The 22,494-nt window shown below is 35.6% G+C and overlaps 1 protein-coding gene across 1 annotated transcript in view; it reads right to left on the minus strand.

The window, feature by feature from the left end:
* ABCB5 (ATP binding cassette subfamily B member 5) overlaps nucleotides 1–22,494 on the minus strand; it is a 137,352-nt gene that overhangs the window by 111,624 nt on the left and 3,234 nt on the right. Inside the window, exon 2 of the mRNA XM_025930030.2 lies at nucleotides 1,205–1,277. Coding sequence (XP_025785815.2) covers nucleotides 1,205–1,257 — 53 coding nt within the window. The 5' untranslated portion in view covers nucleotides 1,258–1,277. The remainder of the gene's footprint in view (nucleotides 1–1,204; nucleotides 1,278–22,494) is intronic.

Raw genomic sequence — 22,494 nt, forward strand, 5'->3', positions numbered from 1 at the left:
TAAATAAGTATAACATGAATTTTGTCCCCCACTGAAAATTTCCTTTCTTAGCTCACATTTCAAGTCCAGATGAAAACTATAGGTTTTATTCATTGCTTTCACAGAAATCTGTCAATTAAAGACACATACACATACAACATTCTTATACATTAAAGGAAGACTGGAAGGCAACATTAAGTTTTCAAAAAAAGACATCACAGAAGGATGAACTTTTGACTCTCCCCTCCAGCTTTGTAACATAGCTCCATCAACTTTGATAAATGTCAAGTCACTTAATTTTATTCCCTCTGAGGTTAAAAATTCATTTAAATACTGGGCCATTTTGTTCTGAGATGTTTCACAGATGACAACAAGTGCTTTAAGATTGTAAAGCCCTTCCTTTACCTCAAATGCTGATTTGAAAGTTTTTTATTTTATTATTTAAGTAATCTCTACCTCCAACATGGGGTTCAAACTCATGACTCTGAGATCAAGAGTGGCATGCTCCTCTTGACTGATCCAGCCATGAACTCCCCACATCCCCCCAACAAATGCTGATTTTAGCTAAGACTCAGTAAGCTCTGTTTTGAAATTTGTTTCAGGGAAGTATTTCTGTCTTTCATTGACCTTCATGAAAAGCCTCTGAAGGAGGGTTTGGGTAGTCTTTTGAAAGTCTCTTTTCTACCAGAATTTAAAGCAGAAAATAGTACATGAGCAGATATGGTGGGAACTGCCTTTCTGGCTATTTGTAGCCCTGCATTAAGGAAACAAGCTATCAAAAGAGGTCCTCTTGACTTTTACAGCTTATACGTCTAAATGTAAGGCCATTATTATAATAAAAGTGAAACAAATAGACTTTAAGCTATTTCAATTTTAAATCTGTAAATTAATGGATTATAGGTATAGGAAATTTTTCTAACATACAAATATACATAAACACACAGACATCTATTCAGTGAAAAAAATAATCAGAATCCAGTATTTTCCTGCATTAAATGTACCACATGGACTGAAGGATCCCTAGAGAACGGAATTGAAAATATTCAGGTATTTCTTCTCTTGTACTGGTAAGCTACAAGAAATTCACTGATTATGTTGAATTCCAGCACAAAAACAGCACTGCTATTTTTGGAAAAAATTACAAACATTTCTGCTATAGCTTTGAAAAGGATAAAGCATATCTGAAATTGCAGAAGGCTTTCAGTAGAATCTAGACAAAGCTTACCCGTTTCTCAGATAATTTTCTTGCATCTCTTCAGCTCTTTCAGAATTTGCCATCTTTTCACAATTTAATTCTTCTGAAATATTAATAAATATATCATGACCATGCATTCTTTACATCCCTAACAGCTTCTGAAAAAGTATGATGCTGAGTTTCACCCTGCCATCCCACTCTGCACCCTAATTGAAGTATCTGGTTAGGTAGCTCATTTATTCAGATTTTATCATTGAATTTACAGTTTTGTTGCTTTATTCTCAGCTTAGATTTGAAGCTAATAAAAATTCTAGAAATGAAATAAAAGGAAAGCCAGATCCTGTGCACAATGCATGTTTTTTCAGGACACTGGATTGTATTCCTACACTGCCACTGATTTGATTGTAATTCATGACACTTTTAAATGTATCTCATGTTTAGTTTTCTCTATAAAAAGTTGATGCAACAGGGAGCACCTGAATGGCTCAGTCAGTTAAGCAACCGACTCTGGATTTCTGCTCAGGTCATGGTCTCACATTTCATGAGATGGAGCCCCGTGTTGGGCTCTGCTGACTGCATGGAGCTTGGCTGGGATTCTCTCTCTCCCTCTCTCTCTCTGCTCCTCCCCCACTAGCACTCTTTCTCTCAAAATAAATAAACATTTTTTAAAAAGTTGAGGCAACAGTTTCTGTTAGCCAGCAGTTTGAAATTTGTTTTTAATGTTTATTTATCTTTGAGAGAGAGAGAGAGAGAGAGAGAGAGAGAGAGAGAGAGACAGAGAGACAGAGAGAGAGAGAGAATGGGAGGGAGGGAGAGAGAGCGTGTGCAAGCCAGGGCAGGGGCAGAGACAGAGAAGGAGACACAGATGCCAAAGCAGGCTCCAGGCTCTGAGCTGTCAGCACAGAGCCGGATGCAGGGCTCAAACTCATGAATCGTGAGATCATAACCTGGGCTAAAGTCTGCCTCTTAACCAACTGAGCCAGCTAGGCACCAGTTTGAAGGAATTATTAGCCACCAGTTTGAAGGAATACAGTATCTAATTTACCAAATATAAGCAAGTCAGAGCTTCTCTCATGTACAGTTATCAAAAAATTAGAATATTTTGAAAACCCATTCATCATTAAAATTATATTAAGGATAATGTATACTTCCTTGGGATGACATTTCAGAATCTTAGCCTGTTTTAAGATTGGAATTATGTACATAAATTTTCATTTCATTGCAAATGTAGAGATATTTTGACTGAATCTTACTTGTTAGGAAATATACCATATTACCTATATTGATATAATTATAAATAGTATGGATTTAAATTGTAGAGTAGAGTTACTAATTAATGAAATATTACCCAAGTGTCTGAAAAAAGCAAACAAAAAAACAGTACCGTTTTTAATAGTAAGCTTCTCCATGAAGGAATAAGGCTCAATGAGTCAATTTTTAGTGGCTGATAAATAAAGCATGATATGAATACATTGGCATACTTTTCCTTTTTCATAAATAAATGGTCATAATTTCACATAAGAAATATTTACAACTGCCATACTTGACTTTACATTATCTCCAGTTATTTGACATATATGTAAGGGAAATAATAAAATAGATTCTACCAATCATTTGAATTTTACAGAAATTAACAGCTATACTAAAAACCTTACAAATTCATAAAAAGAAATCAAAACAATTTGGGCTTACCTCAGTGAGTACATGATCTGTTCATTTAAACCAAAATTGTGTGTGGTTTCTCTCCTCAGCAAATACCTAAGTGTACTCTTAAACTGTGCTTTACTAAGCTTATTTTCTGATCATGCTGTAATATCTGATTATGACAATGGTGACTTTCCAGGTAAAGCACACAATGTTCTTCATGCCATACTGCACATGGGAAACAAAGTGAGCAAAAAACACCCCCACTGAGCCAAAGAAATACTTTTTAAAGATGTAGTGTCTTTTTCTTTTGCGCTTTTCTCAAATCTGTATCATGTTCACTGACACATTCTTATTTTAAAAAAAAAAAAATTTTTTTACGTTTATTTATTTTTGAGACAGAGACAGAGCATGAACGGGGGAGGGGCAGAGAGAGAGGGAGACACAGAATCGGAAGCAGGCTCCAGGCTCTGAGTCATCAGCCTGGAGCCTGACGCGGGGCTCGAACTCACGGACGCGAGATTGTGACCTGAGCTGAAGTCGGACGCTTAACCGACTGACCCACCCAGGCACCCCACTGACACATTCTTATATTACAATTATTAGTTACCCTATTAGTTTGTATTTCTTTACTTACTCCTTCATAAATTCCTTGAAAAAGGTATTAAGATTGCATTATGTATCAGCTGCTAGTTTATAGAACTAAAAACATGTTCCCTTCTCCTGAAGAACTCACATGCCCCCCTCCACTTTTTTCTCTATACTATGTCCTTGCTGCTCAGTGTGGTCCCAAGACCAGTAGCATCTGCAACACGTGGGGCTTTACTAGACATGCGGAATTAATTTTTTTAAATTATGGCAGAATATACATAAAACTTGATATTTTAACCATGTTTAAGTTACCATTCGGTGGCATTAAATACATACACAATGTGCAAGCATCACCAGTACAGAAATTTTTTATAATGCCAAACTGAAACTCTGTACCCATTAAAAAACTTTCCACTTTTTCTTTTCTCCAGTCCCTAGTCACCACCATTCTGCTTTCTGTCTCTATGAAGTTGCCTATTCTAGGCATCTCAGATAAGTAGAATGGTACCAATATTTTTCCCTTTGTGTCAGGCTTATTTCATTCAGCATGTTTTCAAGTTTCATCCATGATATGTCATGTATCAATGTTTCATTCCTTTTTTTTTAAGTTTATTTATTTATTTTGAGAGAGAGGGAGAGAGAGAATCTCAAGCAGGTTCCACACTGCAGCTGTAGAGCCTAACATGGGGCTTGATCTCATGAACTGAGAGCTCATGACCTGAGCCGAAACGAAGTTGGACGCTTAACTGAATGAGCCAGCCAGGTGCCCCAAAGTTTCTTTCCTTTTTAAGGCATAGTATATATGTACATATACCACAGTTTGTTTACCCATTCATTTGTTGATGGACATTTGGATTGTTTCCACCTATTAGTGACTGTGAACAGTGCTACTATGAACATTGGTATACGAATATTGGAGCCCTCTTTCAATTCTTTTGGAATTGAAGTGGATATAGTGGATCATATGTCAATTCTGTTTACCTTTTTGAGGAACTGCCATATTGCTTTTCACAGTAGCTGTACCATTTTACATTCCTACCAGCAAAGCACAAAAGTTCCAGTTTCTCCATATCTTCACCAATACTTTTATTTTCTAGTTTATTGATAATAGTAATCCTGACAGGTATAAAGTGGTCTCATTATGGTTTTGATTTGCATTTCCCTAATGACTACTGAAATTAAGCATCTTTTAATGTATTCATTAGCCATTTGTATGTCTTCTTTGAAGAAATGTGTATTTAAGTCACTGCCCATTAAACATTTTTTTTAATACTTAACTTGTAGTTCCTTATGTATTCTGGATATTAAATCATTATCAGATTATAGGATTTGCAAATACTCTCTCCCATTCTGTGGGTTGTCTTTTCAGTCTTGTAATTGTAGCCTTTGATGCACAAAAGTTTTTTATTTTGATGATGTTAAATTTATGTATTTTTGCTTTTTATTGCCTGGGCTTTGGTATCATAGTCAAGACATTATTACCAAATCCAATGTCATAAAGCTTTTCTCTGTTTTTTTTTTTTTTTTCCTAAAGGTTTGATAGTTTTAGCACTTACATTTAGATCTTTAATCCATTTTGAGTTAATATTTCCACATGTTGTAAAATAAAGGGTCTAGCTTCATTCTTTTATATGTAGATATCAAGTTTTGCCAGCACCATTTATTGAAAACACTGTTTTTCTCCACTGAATGGTCTTGACATCCTTGTTGAATATCATTTTATCATATATGTGAGAGCTTATTTTGGGGCTACTTTATTCCATTGGTCTATATGTCTTTATGCTAGTTCTACATTCTTTTGATTACTATAGCTGTGTAATATATTTTGAAATCAGGAAATGTGACTCTTCCAAATTTGTTCTTTTTCAAGATTGTTTTTGCTATTTTCAAGATTATCTTTGCTCTTTGCCATTTTGCTACTGTTTTGCTATTGTTCAGCTATTTGCTATTTTTGCTATTTGCTATCTTTTTAAAGATTGTTTTTTTATTTGCTATTAAAACTCTATAGGATTTTTAGGATGGGTTTTCCTATTTATGCAAAAAAATGTTATTGGGATTTTCATATGGGTTACATGAATCTGTAGATCACTTTCAGTAATACTTTCAGTCCTCTTAGATCTGTAGATCACTTTCAGTCATATTAATAATATTATAAGTCTTCCAGTCCATGAACATAGAATGCCTTTTCATTCATTTCTGTCTTCTTTCCTTGACTAAGTTTATTTCCAAGTATTTTATGATAATATTATAATGGAATTGTTTTCTTAATTTTCTTTCCTGATTGTTAGTGGGTAGAAAAGCAATTAATATTTTTTTTAGATTCCACATATGAGATCACACAATATTTGTCTTTCTCTGTCTGACTTATTTCATCTACATAGTTCCTTCAAGACTCATCATAAATTGGTTTTTCCTTTTGTGAGGACTTCCTTTTTTATGGCTGAATAATATTCCATCATGTGTGTATGTGTGTGTGTGTGTGTATGTGTGTGTGAATACACACCACATTTTCTTTATTCATTCATCTGTTGATGGACCTTTAGGTTGCTTCCATTTCTTGGCTTTTGTAAATAATGTTGCAATGAACATGGGGGTAGAGATATGTCAAGATAGTGATTTGACTTCCTTCTGATATATACCCAGAAAGGTAACAGCTGGATCATATGGTAGTTCTGTTTTTAATATTTTGAGAAACTTCCATATTGTTTTCTACAATGGCTGTACTGAATCATACTTTTTAAAATCCATTCTAGGGGCGCCTGGGTGGCGCAGTTGGTTAAGCGTCCGACTTCAGCCAGGTCACGATCTCGCGGTCCGTGAGTTCGAGCCCCGTGTCAGGCTCTGGGCTGATGGCTCAGAGCCTGGAGCCTGTTTCTGATTCTGTGTTTCCCTCTCTCTCTGCCCCTCCCCCACTCATGCTCTGTCTCTCTCTGTCCCCCCCCAAAAATAAATAAACATTGAAAAAAAAAATTAAAAAAAAAATAAATAAAATGCATTCCAGAGGGTGTCAAGGTGGCTCAGTCAGTTGAATGACTAACTTCACTCAGGTCATGATCTCACAATTTGTGAGTTTGAGCCCCATGTCGGGCTCTCTGCTGTTGGCATAGAGCCCTCTTTGGACCCTCTGTCCCCTTCTCTCTCTGCCCCTTCCCTGCTCGTTCTCTCTCTCTCTCTCTCAAAAATAAATAAAACATTAAAAAAAATAAAATCCATTCCAGAAATGCAGAATTTGGATCCCACTCTAGAACTACTGAATATTTTAACAAGATTCTCCAAGTGGTTTGTGTGCATGTAAAATTTGGAGAAGCACAACTCTAAAGTATTTAACAAAAAGTCTTGGTAAATAGAAGCCACTAATTCTCTAGAGGAAGTTTTCTTTCTGTTAAAACTAAGAATATAAAAATAAAGTTAAAAATGCACTGTGATGGTAACACATTGTTCTTATCTACTATCCACAGCAAGGTTTTAAAGTGTGAACAAAGGACCTCTGGTATCAGAATCGCATGTAGTGGGTTTTATTTATTTATGAAAAAAAAGTTTTTTAATGTTTATTCATTTTTTTGATAGAGACAGAGCGTGAATTGGGGAGGAGCAGAGAGAGAGAGGGAGACACAGAATCCAAAGCAAGTTCCGGGCTCTGAACTGACAGCACAGAGCCTGACGCAGGGCTCAAACTTATAGACCTTGAGCTCATGACCTGAGCTGAAGTTGGACGCTTAACCGACTGAGCCACCCAGGTGCCCTGCGTGGAGTACATTTTAAAAAATGACATACTGGTAAGTTTTAGCCATAGAATTAAAACAGGGCAATATCGTAAAGAATAATGTAGTAGATATACTGTCTAGTCAGAGAAAGCCTCTTATAGAAGATAATGTTTAAGGTGAATTACAAGAAGGAAGTTGCCATATAGAGATCAAGAAGAGTATCCCAGGCACAGAGAGTATGATTTATATGGTAGAGAGAAAAAGTTCACTGAGGCAAAGGAATACAAGATGAAAGAAAATAACAGGACAGTGTGGAGGTCATCATTATATGGGAAGATATAGGATGGTCATGATGGCTGTCCTTTTGTTCCTCCGTATCATCCAATGTTTCAAAAGGAACAGGGGATTGGTTTGAAACATGTAAGGTGTGAAATACTGATGAGATAATCAAGTAGTAATGTTCAAAAATCAACAGGTAATGTGAGAATAGAACTCAGAACACCTTATGTAGCCAAAGCAGAACCTGTCAGTCAGCCAATCCTTACTGATTAATAACTATGCAGAGGTTATCATATCAAGTAATACAGAGGATACAAAGAAATATAAAATTAGAAAGAAATATTTTGTTTACAAGGGATCTTGCTTTTAAAAAAAATTCTGACTTCATATGCCAAGAGGGAAAGTCATATGACAACATATCACTATTGAAATAAATTTTCTGAGTGGCACTTAATTAAGCAGGCTGGATTAGAATAATCTGATGCATAGCTAAAAGAGACCGGTTGGATGGAAAACACAGGATTTCTGATTAGATAAAAGAAGATATGAACTTTATAGAAACACTGAAAGGAACATACTACTAGTAGTAGAAAGTATCAGTAGGGAGATTATTGTATATGAACAAATTTCAGAAAATTTTTTTTGTTTCCTTTTTCTTCATAATGCTCTTCTTTCTGAAATGGAGGAGTGTTTTATACTCTTCACAAGCTCCAACTGTTTTTTTTTTTTAATTTTTTTTTAACATTTATTTATTTTTGAGACAGAGAGAGACAGAGCATGAACGGGGGAGGGTCAGAGAGAGGGAGACACAGAATCCGAAACAGGTTCCAGGCTCCGAGCTGTCAGCACAGAGCCCGATGCGGGGCTCGAACTCACGGACTGCGAGATCATGACCTGAGCCGAAGTCGGCTGCTCAACCGACTGAGCCACCCAGGTACCCCTCCAACTGTTTTCATATCCTGTAATATTTATATACTGCAATTTCTCAAATGCTGTTCCTTTTCCCCCTCCATATGTCTAGCTGGACTGTAGAGTTAAGAGCTCTAAAAATATGTAAATCCAAAGAGATGGTTGATTTTATGTATCAATTTGGCTAGGCAATGGCATCTAGTTGTTTGATTAAATACACATCTAACTGTTTTTGTGAAAGTACTTTTTAGATGTAATTAACACTTAAATTAGTAGAGTCTTAGTAAAGCAGATCACCCTTCATAATGTAGGTAGTCTTCATCTAATCAGTTAGAGGAATTAAGAGAAAAGGCTGAGGTCTTCTGAAGAGGAAAAAATTCTGGCTTTAGATGGCCTTCAGTCTCAAAACATCAACTTCTTCCTAGAATTTCCATCCTTCTAGCCTGCTCTGAGGATTTCAGACTTGCCAGTCACCATACTTATGTAAGTCAATGCCTTAAAATCAATCTCTCTCTCTCCACACACACACACACACACACACACACACACACAGCCAGATATACAGATGCCTATATATGCAGATAAACCCAATGGGATATATATAACCTATTGGTTCTGTTACTCTGAAGAACCCTAATCCACCTAGTAAGACAGGAGCTTATATGATGACTAGTACATAGAGTGACTACTCTAGCAAGTGAAAAGAACATTATGACTTAAAATGGTTTCACTCCATGGATAAGAAGGGCCCTGTGGTTAGTCCTTAAAGTATGGTTAAGATTTCAATAAGTGAAGATGTGTGGAGGAGGAACAAGAATATTTTAGGATTGCAAAGGTGAATTATGTAACAACACAGGAATCAGACCAGTCTGGTTAGAATGAACAGTTTATGCACAAATGGATAAACAGATAAGGTAGATAAGATTGTAGAAGGCATTTAATCAATTTTTAAGGGCAAATATAATTTTCTGACAATGAGAGGGACACAGCCACTGGTATTTGGTATTACTCTTTAAAAAATTAATTAATTAATTTTTAAATTTACATCCAAGTTAGTTAACATATAGTGCAACAGTGATTTCAGGAGTAGATTCCTTTTTTTAAAATTTTTTTTTTTTCAACGTTTATTTATTTTTGGGACAGAGAGAGACAGAGCATGAACGGGGGAGGGGCAGAGAGAGAGGGAGACACAGAATCAGAAGCAGGCTCCAGGCTCTGAGCCATCAGCCCAGAGCCTGACGCGGGGCTCGAACTCACGGACCGCGAGATCGTGACCTGGCTGAAGTCGGACGCTTAACCGACTGCGCCACCCAGGCGCCCCAGGAGTAGATTCCTTAATGCCCCTTACCCATTTAGTCCATCCCCCCTCCCACAATCCCTCCAGCAACCCTCTGTTTGTTCTCTATATTTAAGTGTCTCTTATGTTTTGTCCCCCTCCCTGTTTTTATATTATTTTTGCATCCCTTCCCTTATGTTCATCTTTTTTGTATCTTAAATGCCTCAAAGCAGTGAAGTCATATGGTATTTGCCTTTCTCTGACTAATTTCGCTTAGCATAATAGCCTCCAGTTCCATTCATGTAGTTGCAAATGGCAAGATTTCATTCTTTTTGATTGCCGAGTAATACTCCATTGTATATATGTGGTATTTGGTATTATTGATCTAATATCATGGGTAGACTGGAAGGACTTGGGGAAAAACAAGATTCAAGTACATTCATTATGGTGCAGTGTCATAGCAGTAGAAAAGTCATATTTGAGAGACATTTTTAAGGGAAGGTTGACAGGATATAGATTCACAGAAGGATAAAGAAGGAACAAAAAATAAAAATTCAATGACTAAGCTTCATTATCTGAAATAAATGAGAAGCAAAGGTGGAAATGGGCAAGTCAATAGAGGGAGGTGATTTTGGGGAACAGGTGATATTCAATTTAAAAATACGTTTGGGTTGATACTGGACTGTCCAAGTGAACATACCTGGCATACAGATGGAAATGTGGTACTGATAATTAGGAAAATTGCCGAGCTAGAGAGATACTTGTAATGGTTATCTGCACAGAAGGAAAAATTAAATCTTTGAGAATAAATTTGCTTTAATAATTTGACAATGGTATATAAAAGCACAGGTGACATGGTACAGTATAGATGCTCAGAATTTTCCTTCTAGAGTGGTGCCATCTAATAGAACTTTCTGCAAAAATGGGAATATTCTGTTTACTGTTCAAACAGAATATGGTAGCCAGTAGGCATGTGTAGCTATTGGGCACTTGCAATATAGCAGTGATAAAAATGATTTTCTATTTATATAATTTAATTCAAATTTAAGTAGCTATATATGGCAAAAGGCTATCATACTCAGAAGCATAGTTCTAGAATCAAACTGCCTAGACTCAAATTCTGGATTCCCCATTCACACTACACCTATAATTTTGGCTAAGTCATTTAATCCTTACTGAACAGCACTAAACACAGTGTTTACAACTCAATTAACACCTAGTGTCCTTTTTAAAATTACATAACTACTTGTTTTATTTTGCCACTTTTCAGCAAACAACCCACATCAATTAACACAAAATGTGATTGTAACATCACTATTAAAAAAAAAAAAAAAGCAAAGTCAGAGTTAGACAGGGATCAAAAAGATGAAATAGGAGCTTTCTACAATCTTCTTTTCAAAGCACACCAATCTAGACAATCATTCATATATAAGAGTGCCTTTGTGGAAGTCCAAGGGTCCAGTGGAAAAGTTCCAGCACACTGTTAGAGCAAAAAAATTCTAAGATAGGATGGATTGAAGAAAGTAAGAGAAACAGTGTCACTTTCTCAGCTGGGTTGGAAGCTGCTAAAGATACCTATTTCTTTTTTACCCCATCCACAATACTGAGGCATGCTACATAACTGCAGGGCAGGGAGTGGCTTGGAGAACAACATCCAGGGCTTGGAATGGAACATAAAAAAAGGAATGCAGATTCTATTAACTGCATGGCAGGAAGCCAACTCATGAGCTGCTGGGGACATCTTGCCTGCAGATCTCCCCTTAGGTGGCCCAGGGACACCCCAACATTCTGCATGACTTACCCACACCCACCAACCCCAGGGGTAGTGGAAACAAGTCTCTGCAGACAGCTAATGAGCATATACATGCATAAAAGGCTTGCCTGACTCTGTAGGACTGGGAGACAACACACAAAACTGAGCACTATTCTAGGGAAAGCAAGCAAACAAGAAGCTGTCAGCATCTGGCTTTGCAAGAGAAGGCATACAATCTTAGGAATTTCCAAGGGGACAAGAAGTGGGGAGCAGGCATATCCATTGAAAAGGCCTGAGAATGCCTCAGAATCTCTAATACTGCTGATGGAGGTATTTTTATCCCTAAGCCAGTCAGTGGACAGGAGGAGGTGACTATTACTTTAAATATACAGATAGTATTCCAAGACTTTAAGGAGCATGAAAAATCAAGGAAACATGATACCACCAAAGGAACACAATGATTTTCCATTTCCTAAAGAAATGGAGAGCTACAATTTGCTTGATTAAGAATTCAAAATAGTTGTTTCAAGTAAGCTAAGTAACCTATTATTAGAAAATACAAAGAAAGTTCAATAAAATCAGGAAAACAATACCTGAACAAAATGAGAAGTATAACAGTGAGAGAAATCATAAAAACAAAAAACAGAAATTCTGGAGCTGAAGAATACAATGAATAAAATTAAAAAAAAAAATGCAATAGAAAGCATCAATAGACCACTGTATCAAACAGAAGAAAGAATCTATAAAGTAGAAGACAGGTAGGTCATATAAAATTACCAGTCAGAGGAGAACAAAGAAAACGAATGAAAAAGAGTGAAGAAAGCCTATATGAATAATAGGACATCATTAATAGAAATAATATAGGTCTTATTAGAGCCCTATAAGGAGAAGAGAGGGATAAAGGGACAGAAAGCAAATTTAAGAGGTAATGACTGAGAACTTATCAAATCTAGGGAGAGATCTAGACATCCAAGTTCATGAGGTGAAGAAATTCAAATTCTTCACATACAAGGGAATGCCCATAAGGCTATCAGTGGATTTCTCAGCAGAAATCTTGCAGGTAAGGAGGGAGTAAGATAATACATTCAAAGTACAGAAAGAGAAAAAAACTGCCAACCAAGAATACTTGAGCTGGCAAAGTTGTTCTTCCAAAATGAAGGAGAGTTAGATTTTCCCAGACAAACAAAAGCTGACGGAATTTGTCATTACTAGATCTGCCTTACAAGACATGCTAACAGGAATTCTTAAAACTGAAATGAAAGGAAGCAAATATATAAAATTAACATAAAAATATAAAACATACTGATAAAGTATGTACATAGTTAAATTCAGAATACTCTATACTGTAATGCAATGGTCTGTTAATCACTTAACTCTAGTGTAAAATTTAAGGTCAGAAGTATTAAAAATAATTATAGCTGTAATAATTAATTATTAGATACACATTATAAAAAGAGGTAAATTATGATGTTAAAACATAAAATGTTGGGGACAGGGGTTTTTGTATGTGATCAAAGTTGCTATCTGTTTCAAATAGACTGTTATATCCAGAAGATGTTTTATGTTGGTCCTCCCTAATTGCAACACACGGTAACCACAAAGCAAAAAACTACAGTAAGTATACGAAGGACAAAGAGAAGTCAATGAAACCACACTACTACAGAAAAATCATTACTTCACAAAGGAAGGAAGAAAGAGAGGAAGAAAGGAACAAAGGAACTGCAACACTGCCAGAAAACAATTAAAAAGATGGCATCAGGAAGTAAGTACCCATTAATAATTACTTAAATGTTTTCAATTCTTTAATCAAAAGGCACAGAGTGGCTGAATGAAAAAACAATGAAAAAACAAGACCAAACTATATGCTGCCTACAAGAGATTCACTTCACCTCTAAGGACACACATAAGCTCAAAGTGAAGGGATGAAAATGGATATTCCATGCATTTGGAAATTAGGGGTGGCTATACTTATATCAGACAAAATAGACTTTAAGTCGTAAACTGTAACAAGCAATAAAGAAGATCATTATATAATGATAAAGGGGTCAATTCATTAAGAGGGAATAAAAACTGTAAATATTTATGCACTCAACACTGGAACACCTAAATATATTAAGTACTAATAAATGTAAGGGGAAAAATAGACAATGGCACAATTATAGTTGGACGCTTTAATACTTCACTTTCAACAATGGATAGATCATCCAGACAGAAAATCAATACTGAAACAACGGACTGGAACTTTAGATCTAATGGACCTAACAGACATCTACATTATATTCCACACAATAGCAGTGGAATACATATTCTTCTCAAGTGCATATAAAACATTTTCCAGGTTACATCATATGTACACTCATAAAACAAGTCTTAACAAATTTAAGAAAACCGAAATGATACAAGCATCTTTTCTGACAATAGTATAAAATTAGAAATTAATAATGGAGAAAAACTAGAAAATTCATGAATGTGTGTAAATTAAACAACATACTCCTGAACAACAAATGGATCAAAGCAGAAATCAAAAGAGAAATCCAAAAATATCCTGAAACAAATGAAATGGAAACACAATATACCAAAACTTATAAGATGCAGCAAAAGCAGTTCTACGAGAAAAGTTTAAAGTGATAAATGCCTACATTAAGAAAAAGAAAGATCTCAGGATTCTTGGGTTGCTTTGGTTATGCATCTGACTCTTGGGTCTCAGATCAGGTCACAGTCTCACAGTTGTGGGACTGAGCCCCACGTCAGGCTCTACACTGATGGCGTGGAGCCTGCTTGGGATTCTCTTTCTCTCTGTCCCTCCTCTGCTCTCTCTCTCTCTCAAAAGAAAAAAAAAAAACAAGAAAAAGAAATATCTCAAATGAACAACCTAACTATACACTATTAGGAACTAGAAAAAGAATAAACCAAACCCAAAGTTAGCAGAAGGAAGGAAATAACAGAAATCAGAATGAAAATAAATGAAATTGAGATGGGAAAAACAGTAGCAAAGGCAAAAGAATCTAGAATCTGGTTTCTTGAAAAGATAAACAAGGTTGACAAACAGTAGCTATACTAAGAAAAAAAAAGAAGATTAAAATGTGTAAAATCAGAAATGAAAGAGGAGATATTATAACTGACACCACAGAAATACAAAAGATAAAAAGAAACAATTATAAAATAAAGAATAACTGAACACCAACAAACTGGATAACTTAGAAGAAATGAATAAATTTCTAGAAAAAATATAACCTACTGAATAATTAAATAGCAAAGGGACTGAATCAATAATCAAAAATGTCCCAACAAAGAAAAGCCCAGGACCAGATGGTTTCCCTGTAAGTTCTACCAAACACTTAAGAAGAAGTAACACTAATCCTTCTCAAACTATTTCGAAAAATTAAATAGGAGGGAACACTTCCAAGCTCATTTTACACGACAGCATTATCCTGATACTAAAGCTAGATGAGGATACGACAAGAAAGAAAACTACAGGGCAATATCCTTTTTGAATAGAAATGTGAAAATTCTCAACAAAATACTAGCAAACCTAATTCAACAGGACATTAAAATGATCATATACCAGGGTTTTTATAAGCCCTAGTAATCCATGTTAAACACTCAACCTGATATAACATGAATGATTAATAAATGCTAGCCATTTTGATTAATGTTTAAAAAAACAATAAAACAACAACAACAAAAGGATCATATACCATAATCAGATGGGATCCATCCGTGGGATGTAAGGATGGCTAATTATATCCCAATCAATAAGTATGATACATCACAATAATAGAACAAATGATAAAAATAATATGATCAGCTCAATAGATGCATAATAGAAAAAGTAGTAGACAAAATTCAACCTCTTTCATGATAAAAGCTCTCAACAAATTGGATGTAGAAGAAAATGTACTTCAACATAATAAAATCCATGTATGTTAGGCCCACAGCTAACATCATACTCAATGGTCACAGTTTAAAAGCTTTTCCTCTAAGATCAAGAACAAGACAAGGGCAGGAATGTAAATTGGTTCAGTCATTATGGAAAACATTATGAAGTTCCCTGAAAATATTAAAATAGAACTACCTAATGATCCAGCATTCTCCTTCTGGGTATATATCCAAAGGAAATGAAAACAGTATATTGAAAAGATATCTGTACTCCCATGTTTATTGCAGCATTACTTACAATAGCCAAGATATGGAGACAATCTAAGTATCCCTAAAGAAGATGTGGTAAATGTATAAAATGGAATATTATTCAACTCTGACAAAGAAGGAAATCCTGCCATTTGGCTTTGAGGGCATTATGCTAAGTGAGATAAGTCAGACAAAGAAGGACATATCTCACTAAAAAATGGAACCCAAAAAAGCTGAATTCTTAGAAACAGAATAGAATAGTTGTTTCCAGTGGCTGGGAGGTGGGGTAATCAGGAAGATAATGGTCACAGAGTGCAAACTTGCAGTTAGAAGATGAATAAATTCTTGAGATTTAATGCACAGCATTGTGATTATAGTCAATGATACTGTATTACGTACTTCAGGGTTGCTAAGAGACTAGACTTTTTTTTACTCATTAAAATCACTTTATTTGAAGCCCAGATGGGATAATTAGCTTTTTTTTTTAAGGATTATAGTAAATACTTAATAAGTGAATGTAACAAGTTGGAGTCATTAAACTTAAGACACTACATCTTAAATGTTCTAAACACAAAATGAAATTATAATTTTGTGATATGATGGAGGTATTAGCTAATGCTATAGTGGGAATCATATTGCAACACATAAATGTATCAAATCAACACTTTACATTTATACAATGCTATATGTCAATTATGTCTCAATAAAAAAGAATAGTTAACAAAATAAGAAACTTCACTGGGGTGTTAATAGTAGAAAAGCTACCCTAGCTAGATAGATTTAAGAAGATTTTGAAAAATAATGACTACATGATTCAAAAGATAGAATACAGTAGAAATAAAGTAGTATTATTCTTTTAATCTTTATAGAATTATTGGATACTAAAATTTATCATAATAATAAACAATGTTACCATTATAAGACATATTTAATTTTTAACCTTTAAACTATATTTGAGATATGAGTTCTCTCACAAAAAAGTCTCATTGGAAATTCATCACAACTTATGAGCAAGAATTAAAAGCAGAATATCAGTTTTCCATCTCAAATATTCCTGATGATGAAAAGTTCCAAAATCATATATAGTTTTCAGACATAATAAATAATAAGAAAAGCTATGTAGAAGAGAAAAAAGTATTGTGAGGAAATATTACTTTCACTTACTTCAGATCAATGTCTACTTAGCAAGACAAATATGCTATATAGTCACTGTAGGACCTATTAGCAGCTGACAGTGTTTGGAAAATTATGGTTCTTCACTGTCATGTTAGACTTTAAAATTTTCACTGCCATTTTCAATAAAAATTTTAGAATTATTCTTTTATACTGGAAGTTCATTTTATGATTTCATATTTAGGAAAGTATCAATTTTTATCACTCAACTTTTGGCATTGGTACAAAGTGTATATATGTATGTGTGTATGTGTGTGTGTTTATGTAAACATGTATATTTACATATTCAAAACACCTCTAGTATTATGGGAGCATAGCGTAGTGGAAAGTTAAAAAAAAAAGTCTTTGTGAGAAAGTTTCTTTTAGCAACACCATAGTCTTCCTTCTGCTTTATAGTATCAACCCACAATATCAACTAAATTCTCAGTAGATTTGCTTACCACATTTTCCTGTGAATTCTAACCCTTGTCCCTCTAAAATTCATGGGAATAGAGTGGTCAGTTTACTTTGGTCTGAGCCTAAATGAACACTTTAAAGTGCCTTGTTAAAAAAAAAAAAAAACACATTAAAAATCCTCCTACTCTAGAAGTGCTCTGCCAAGACTAACTCAAAGCCACAAAAGATTAAAGTTTGGTGCCAAACTGGGACCTGTAAGAACTGTGTGATCCTTTAACTCAGCAAAAATTCCATCTTTAACAGAAACTCAGAATATTAAACATAAGAATACAAAGTAATTTTCCAGACTAAGAGCATTTGGGATAAAACCATGGAACTCTACAAAGGAATTCCCCAAGTGAAAGTCTTTCTTTGGAGTAAAATGAAAGGATCATAGCAACCTCTAGAGAAGAGACAAGGTCTTCCACAGGGCAGAAAGCTGACCTTGCCATAGAGTTATTTTCTGATCTGGGACTCTACATGTTTACTCTGTTTTCTAATAAAGTAAGTACTTATAATGGTGACTAATCATTTGTCCATTAGCTATCTTTTCACATTAGGAACAAATTTATTGTTTTACTCTTTGAGTTGGCAACTGTAATAAGAGCTCCAAACATTAGTGGTGCTTGTAGTATACGTGAGTAGGTGGCTTATACACCAGCTCTGTTTTGAGCATTACCCTGCTATGCACTGTGAAAAGTATTTTATGGAAGCTTCAATAAATATTAGATATTATTACTATTATGCAAATGATCTTATTTAGTCATTGCTTTATTAGCCTTATTTTTACAAGAGGAACTTGAAGCTTTGAAGACTTAAATAACATTGTTAACACAACTATTAAAGTGGTGGAACCAAATTTGTCTATTCTAAAACCTAAACTCTTTTTTAAAAAATATTTATTTCGAGAAAGAGAGAGAGTGCAAGCTAGTGAGCAGGGGAGGGGCAGAGAGAGAGAGAATCCCAAGTAGGCTCCACGCTGTCAGTGCAGCGCTTGACATGGGGCTTGATCTCACAAACCACGAGATTATGGCCTGACCAAGATCAAGAGTCAGACACCTAAGCCACCCAGGTGCCCTTAAAACCTTAAGCTCTTAACCAGTGAGCTATAAATTTGAAAGTCATCCTATAAATTTGAAAGTCACCATGAACTCTGGACTTTACAGCGGCATTCTGGGGCACACTAATTTCTTGGATTCAAAAGGCAAAAGAAAGTCCTACTCTTTCAGCTGCATTGAGACTCATATTTTGTTTTACTCGGTCTGTGAGCAAACGCTCATGACAGCAGTCAGAAGTTGAATCTTACTTATAAATCGGAACATATCCTATACCCTCTATTTCACATACACATTGTGAGAATATAATGACATAATGTAGGTGAAAGAGCTCTAGAAATCATAATGCAACTTCTTTACAAATGGAAAGCATCACAGGATTGTACTGTCTTCACCCCTATACTTTAACACTAATATTATTTACTGAACTTTTTATTCTTCACTAGGTATTGAGCTAAATGCATTGTATATATATTTGCTCCTTCAATCCTCACCATAATTCTATGAGGCAGCATTGTAAACCATTTTAAAGATGAGGAAACTGAGATTCAAAGTATTTAGTTTGCCTTAACTTGGATAGTCATTCAGTGACTGATTAGGAGTTTTTATCCATTTATGTATGCATTTGAAGAGGAGGTATTAATGATGTATGCATTTGAAGAGGAGATACATGTATATACTTATCTACATATAAAATAAATATTACCAGCCCAACATTTAGAGAGAAGCTGCTACTAGAAGATACCTTACAACCCAAAAGCTGATGGCTGATTGTAGACATGGCTCAACGATGAGTCTTTAGAAGGACGTAATGTAGGCTACTGGTTTCTCTGTGATTATTAAACTATGATTCTTGCAGCACCTGTGTCAGGATGCAGGCTTCTTGATAAAAATGCAGATTCCTGATCCTCTGCTCAGATTATTGAATTGGAGTCTCTGTAGAGTATGAACCATGAATATACATTTTAACAAGCTCTACAAGTGATTCAATGCAAATTATAGTTTGAGATCCATTGCATAAAGTAATGAGCACTGTGGTTCTATCCTTGGTTGTTTTATATATAGAACTTTTTTTTTAAGTTTCTCTTCTAAATGGAGGAAAAATAACTTCTCAGGGACAAAGATGCTTTTACTTCAAAACATAAATTTATTTCATAATATGAATTTATGAAAGATTACATTGGGGCGCCTGGGTGGCTCAGTCGGTTGGGCGGCCGACTTCAGCTCAGGTCATGGTCTCGCGGTCCATGAGTTCGAGCCCCACGTCAGGCTTTGTGCTGACAGCTCAGAGCCTGGAGTCTGTTTCAGATTCTGTGTCTCCCTCTCTCTGACCCTCCCCCGTTCATGCTTTGTCTCTCTCTGTCTCAAAAATAAATAAACGTTAAAAAAATTTTTTTTAAAAATAAAAAAAAAAAAGAAAGATTACATTAATGTAGCTCTGGTGTGTAAAATATCCCAGTCAGACAGCCAGGCACTCATAAATGTATTTCATCCATCAATAGGCCATCAATTCCATTTTCATTTAAACATCAATTAAAAGGAAAGGTATAATTGACCACAAGATTAATTTCCTCCATGCAAAGAAACAGCAGCTAGTCACACGTGGGGACCACTTGCTTGTTAATAGGTCCTTCTGTAAATAAATTACACAATTAAATCACAGGATCTCTAAGTGAACAATTAGGCAAGTTGATAGAAGCAATACTTTTTCCTTCTGAGTTTTATAAAGGTTTCTGAAATCATTTTTAATTCACAAGAGGGAAAATTACTTTTCCTTAGATGACTCACAGTATTTTATTCATATCAAAAACAGATTATAGAGACTTCTGTATATCATGAATCTAGCTTAATGTACTTCGATTTTACTGAATTTTTCCTAAGGAATATAGAGTGATTCATTCCAAAACAGTCTCAATGGAGTTGAATTTTCCTCTCTCCTGAAGTTTCACCTTAAAAGGAAAACGTATCTCAAGGAAACCTCTGAATATTGCCAAAAAGTATTAGATCAGTAATACATTTACTAATGGAAGCTAATTTGCCAAACAGTTAATGAGATTGGGGGGAGGGGGCTGCAGCTCAAAATGTACCTAGGATTTGTTTTAATCAGGTATGGTAAAACATCCAGATATGGAAATGATTGTCATGAAGAAAGAAGTTTATACTCATAGATCCCCAGAAAAATGAGGCATGCCACTCCACTCAGGGGACACAGGGAAGTACCAAAGCTGGCCAGGAGGCAGAGAAATCAGGGGAAACTGCACAAGAGACTTCACTGTGGTTTCCATGGGAAAGGTATAGCAAAACAGGATAAGCAGGCTTAGAATTGACTAGTTTGAATAATTTCATCAGATTCTGGGGGTTAGGGGCTGGGTGTCTCTAGTTGTCTGGTATTGGTCTTGGGGTAATTAGGGCAGGGGGATAGTGGCTTGTTCAACATGTGATAGCCTAATTAAGGAGATGTTTGAAGGTATGGGCTCTGGATTTGTTCACACATGAAAGGAGCACTCCAGGATGCATTCTTTGCTATCTCTAGGAATTAGCTAACACTGGGAGGGGCAGTTCCTTCAGGGTTAGCAAGGCCCCAAGACCTCAAAGCATCAGAAAATACAGAAAATAAAAGAGCATGATCAATACAGCAGAAGTTCTTGTGCTGTTGCTGTAAACAGGAAAGTTACTGAATTCAAATGTTAGATATACTTGTAGCATGTGTGGGTGGGTGGTTTCCTACATACCATCTCTATTCTGAGGTCATGTGTTAATGTTCTATTACTTCTCAAAGAGTGAAAGGGCACTTTTTAAAACTTGGCTTTAAATTCTTAACAAACTTAGTATTGTAATAGCATTTTAAATTTAGCAAGAAAAAAAATTAAAATCTCCAGCAGTATTTGGTATCCCGGTCCATCTGTTCTGAAATTCTATGTGTGGCCAAAGAGAAGTACTAATTGGTTTTCTTCCTTGCAGCACCAAACACTTGACTATCCTAATTAAGGAGGGAGGAGACCTGGGAAAACTTGTAAATCTGAGGAACAGCTACATCTCAACAGTAGCCACTATAGGCATTAGCTAAGGCAGGGCATTAGCTAAGATTGCATTGGTCTGTTGACGAAAGGGATACTTTCTCCTACAGAGTTCATTCCTTGTCTGGTCAGAAAGGTAGTTTTCCTTTTACTGTACTGGAACATCTATGACCGATTCTATCTTTCTTGGAAGACTGGATTCTGGTACTACAGAAACTTCTGCAGAAGAATGAAAGACTTCAGCATGAGGAACAGCAGTAGTATGGCGTGAATTATTTTAGCACTGATAGTCTGAACTGGGTTACCTACTTGGCTTATTCTTCAAATTTTTATGTATTAAACAACAAGAACAACAACACAATTTTTCCCGAGGGAAGTATATTAACTAGGACTGTTTAGGTTAAAAGTGATTGAGATGTCACACATCTCTTTCTCTAGCTGAGCAAACTTTCATTATGTTTTCTTATGAGTAAATCAGTACCTGTTCCTCCCTGGTTAAAATCAGTGAACTAAATTTGTATTAGATTGAGATACAAGTAATAAAGCTTAAAACAAAGTTTATTACATAAACAATACAACAGCAATTGCCTCTCCCTGCTAAAGGGGAAGCTATTGACTATAGATTGCAGAATTTTATTGCCAAAAAGGATCCTAAAGCTCAAGGGTTCCCTGCTTAGTTTTATATCAGAGTATCTCCTGGGGATCTTTGAAAAATACAGAATCTGAAACTCTATCTCAGCTCTACTGAATCAGAATCTTTGGCAATCTTTGGCATAATGCCCAGAAGTGTGTATTCTCTAAAAGCTCTCTGTGTTTCTGAGATGTGTGGTTGGGTTTGGAGTTGACTGATCAGAACTTTACCAGAATGCCTCTTAATACTGGAGCATTAAAAAAAATACAGACATCAGAGCTCCACATGAGACCTATTGGACTAAATGTCTGGGAAAGGATATAACAACATGTATGTATTAACATACACACACATATAATATGATAGTAGTCTTACTTAATCCTGAGCTTAGGCTAGAGAGAATTATTATCTTCAAGTTTTGGATTCAATCTTATAAGACCACAGTGGTCTGTTTATACTCACAAAAGGGGGTATATTTCATTATTTGTTCAAAATATTTGCTGTGCCTCCCTACTATGCCCTTCTCTGGAGCCCATCCAGAGAAGTACAGAAGAGTACATTTACTGTTTCACTGACATTAGCCTTGATTCTATAACTTGCTTTGACTGAGAAATGTGAGTGCAAGAGGCCTGTGCCTCTTCCAAGAAACTCTGAGCCATCGCAGTCAATTTATTTTTTCCCTCTGCCACCAGACTAGCATGTTGTTAGTGGCTGCTACTTCAGCC

The sequence above is a fragment of the Puma concolor genome, chromosome A2 (assembly GCF_028749965.1).
Source record: "Puma concolor isolate L17-30 chromosome A2, mPumCon1.1.hap2, whole genome shotgun sequence".
NCBI classification, from domain to species: Eukaryota; Metazoa; Chordata; class Mammalia; order Carnivora; family Felidae; genus Puma; species Puma concolor.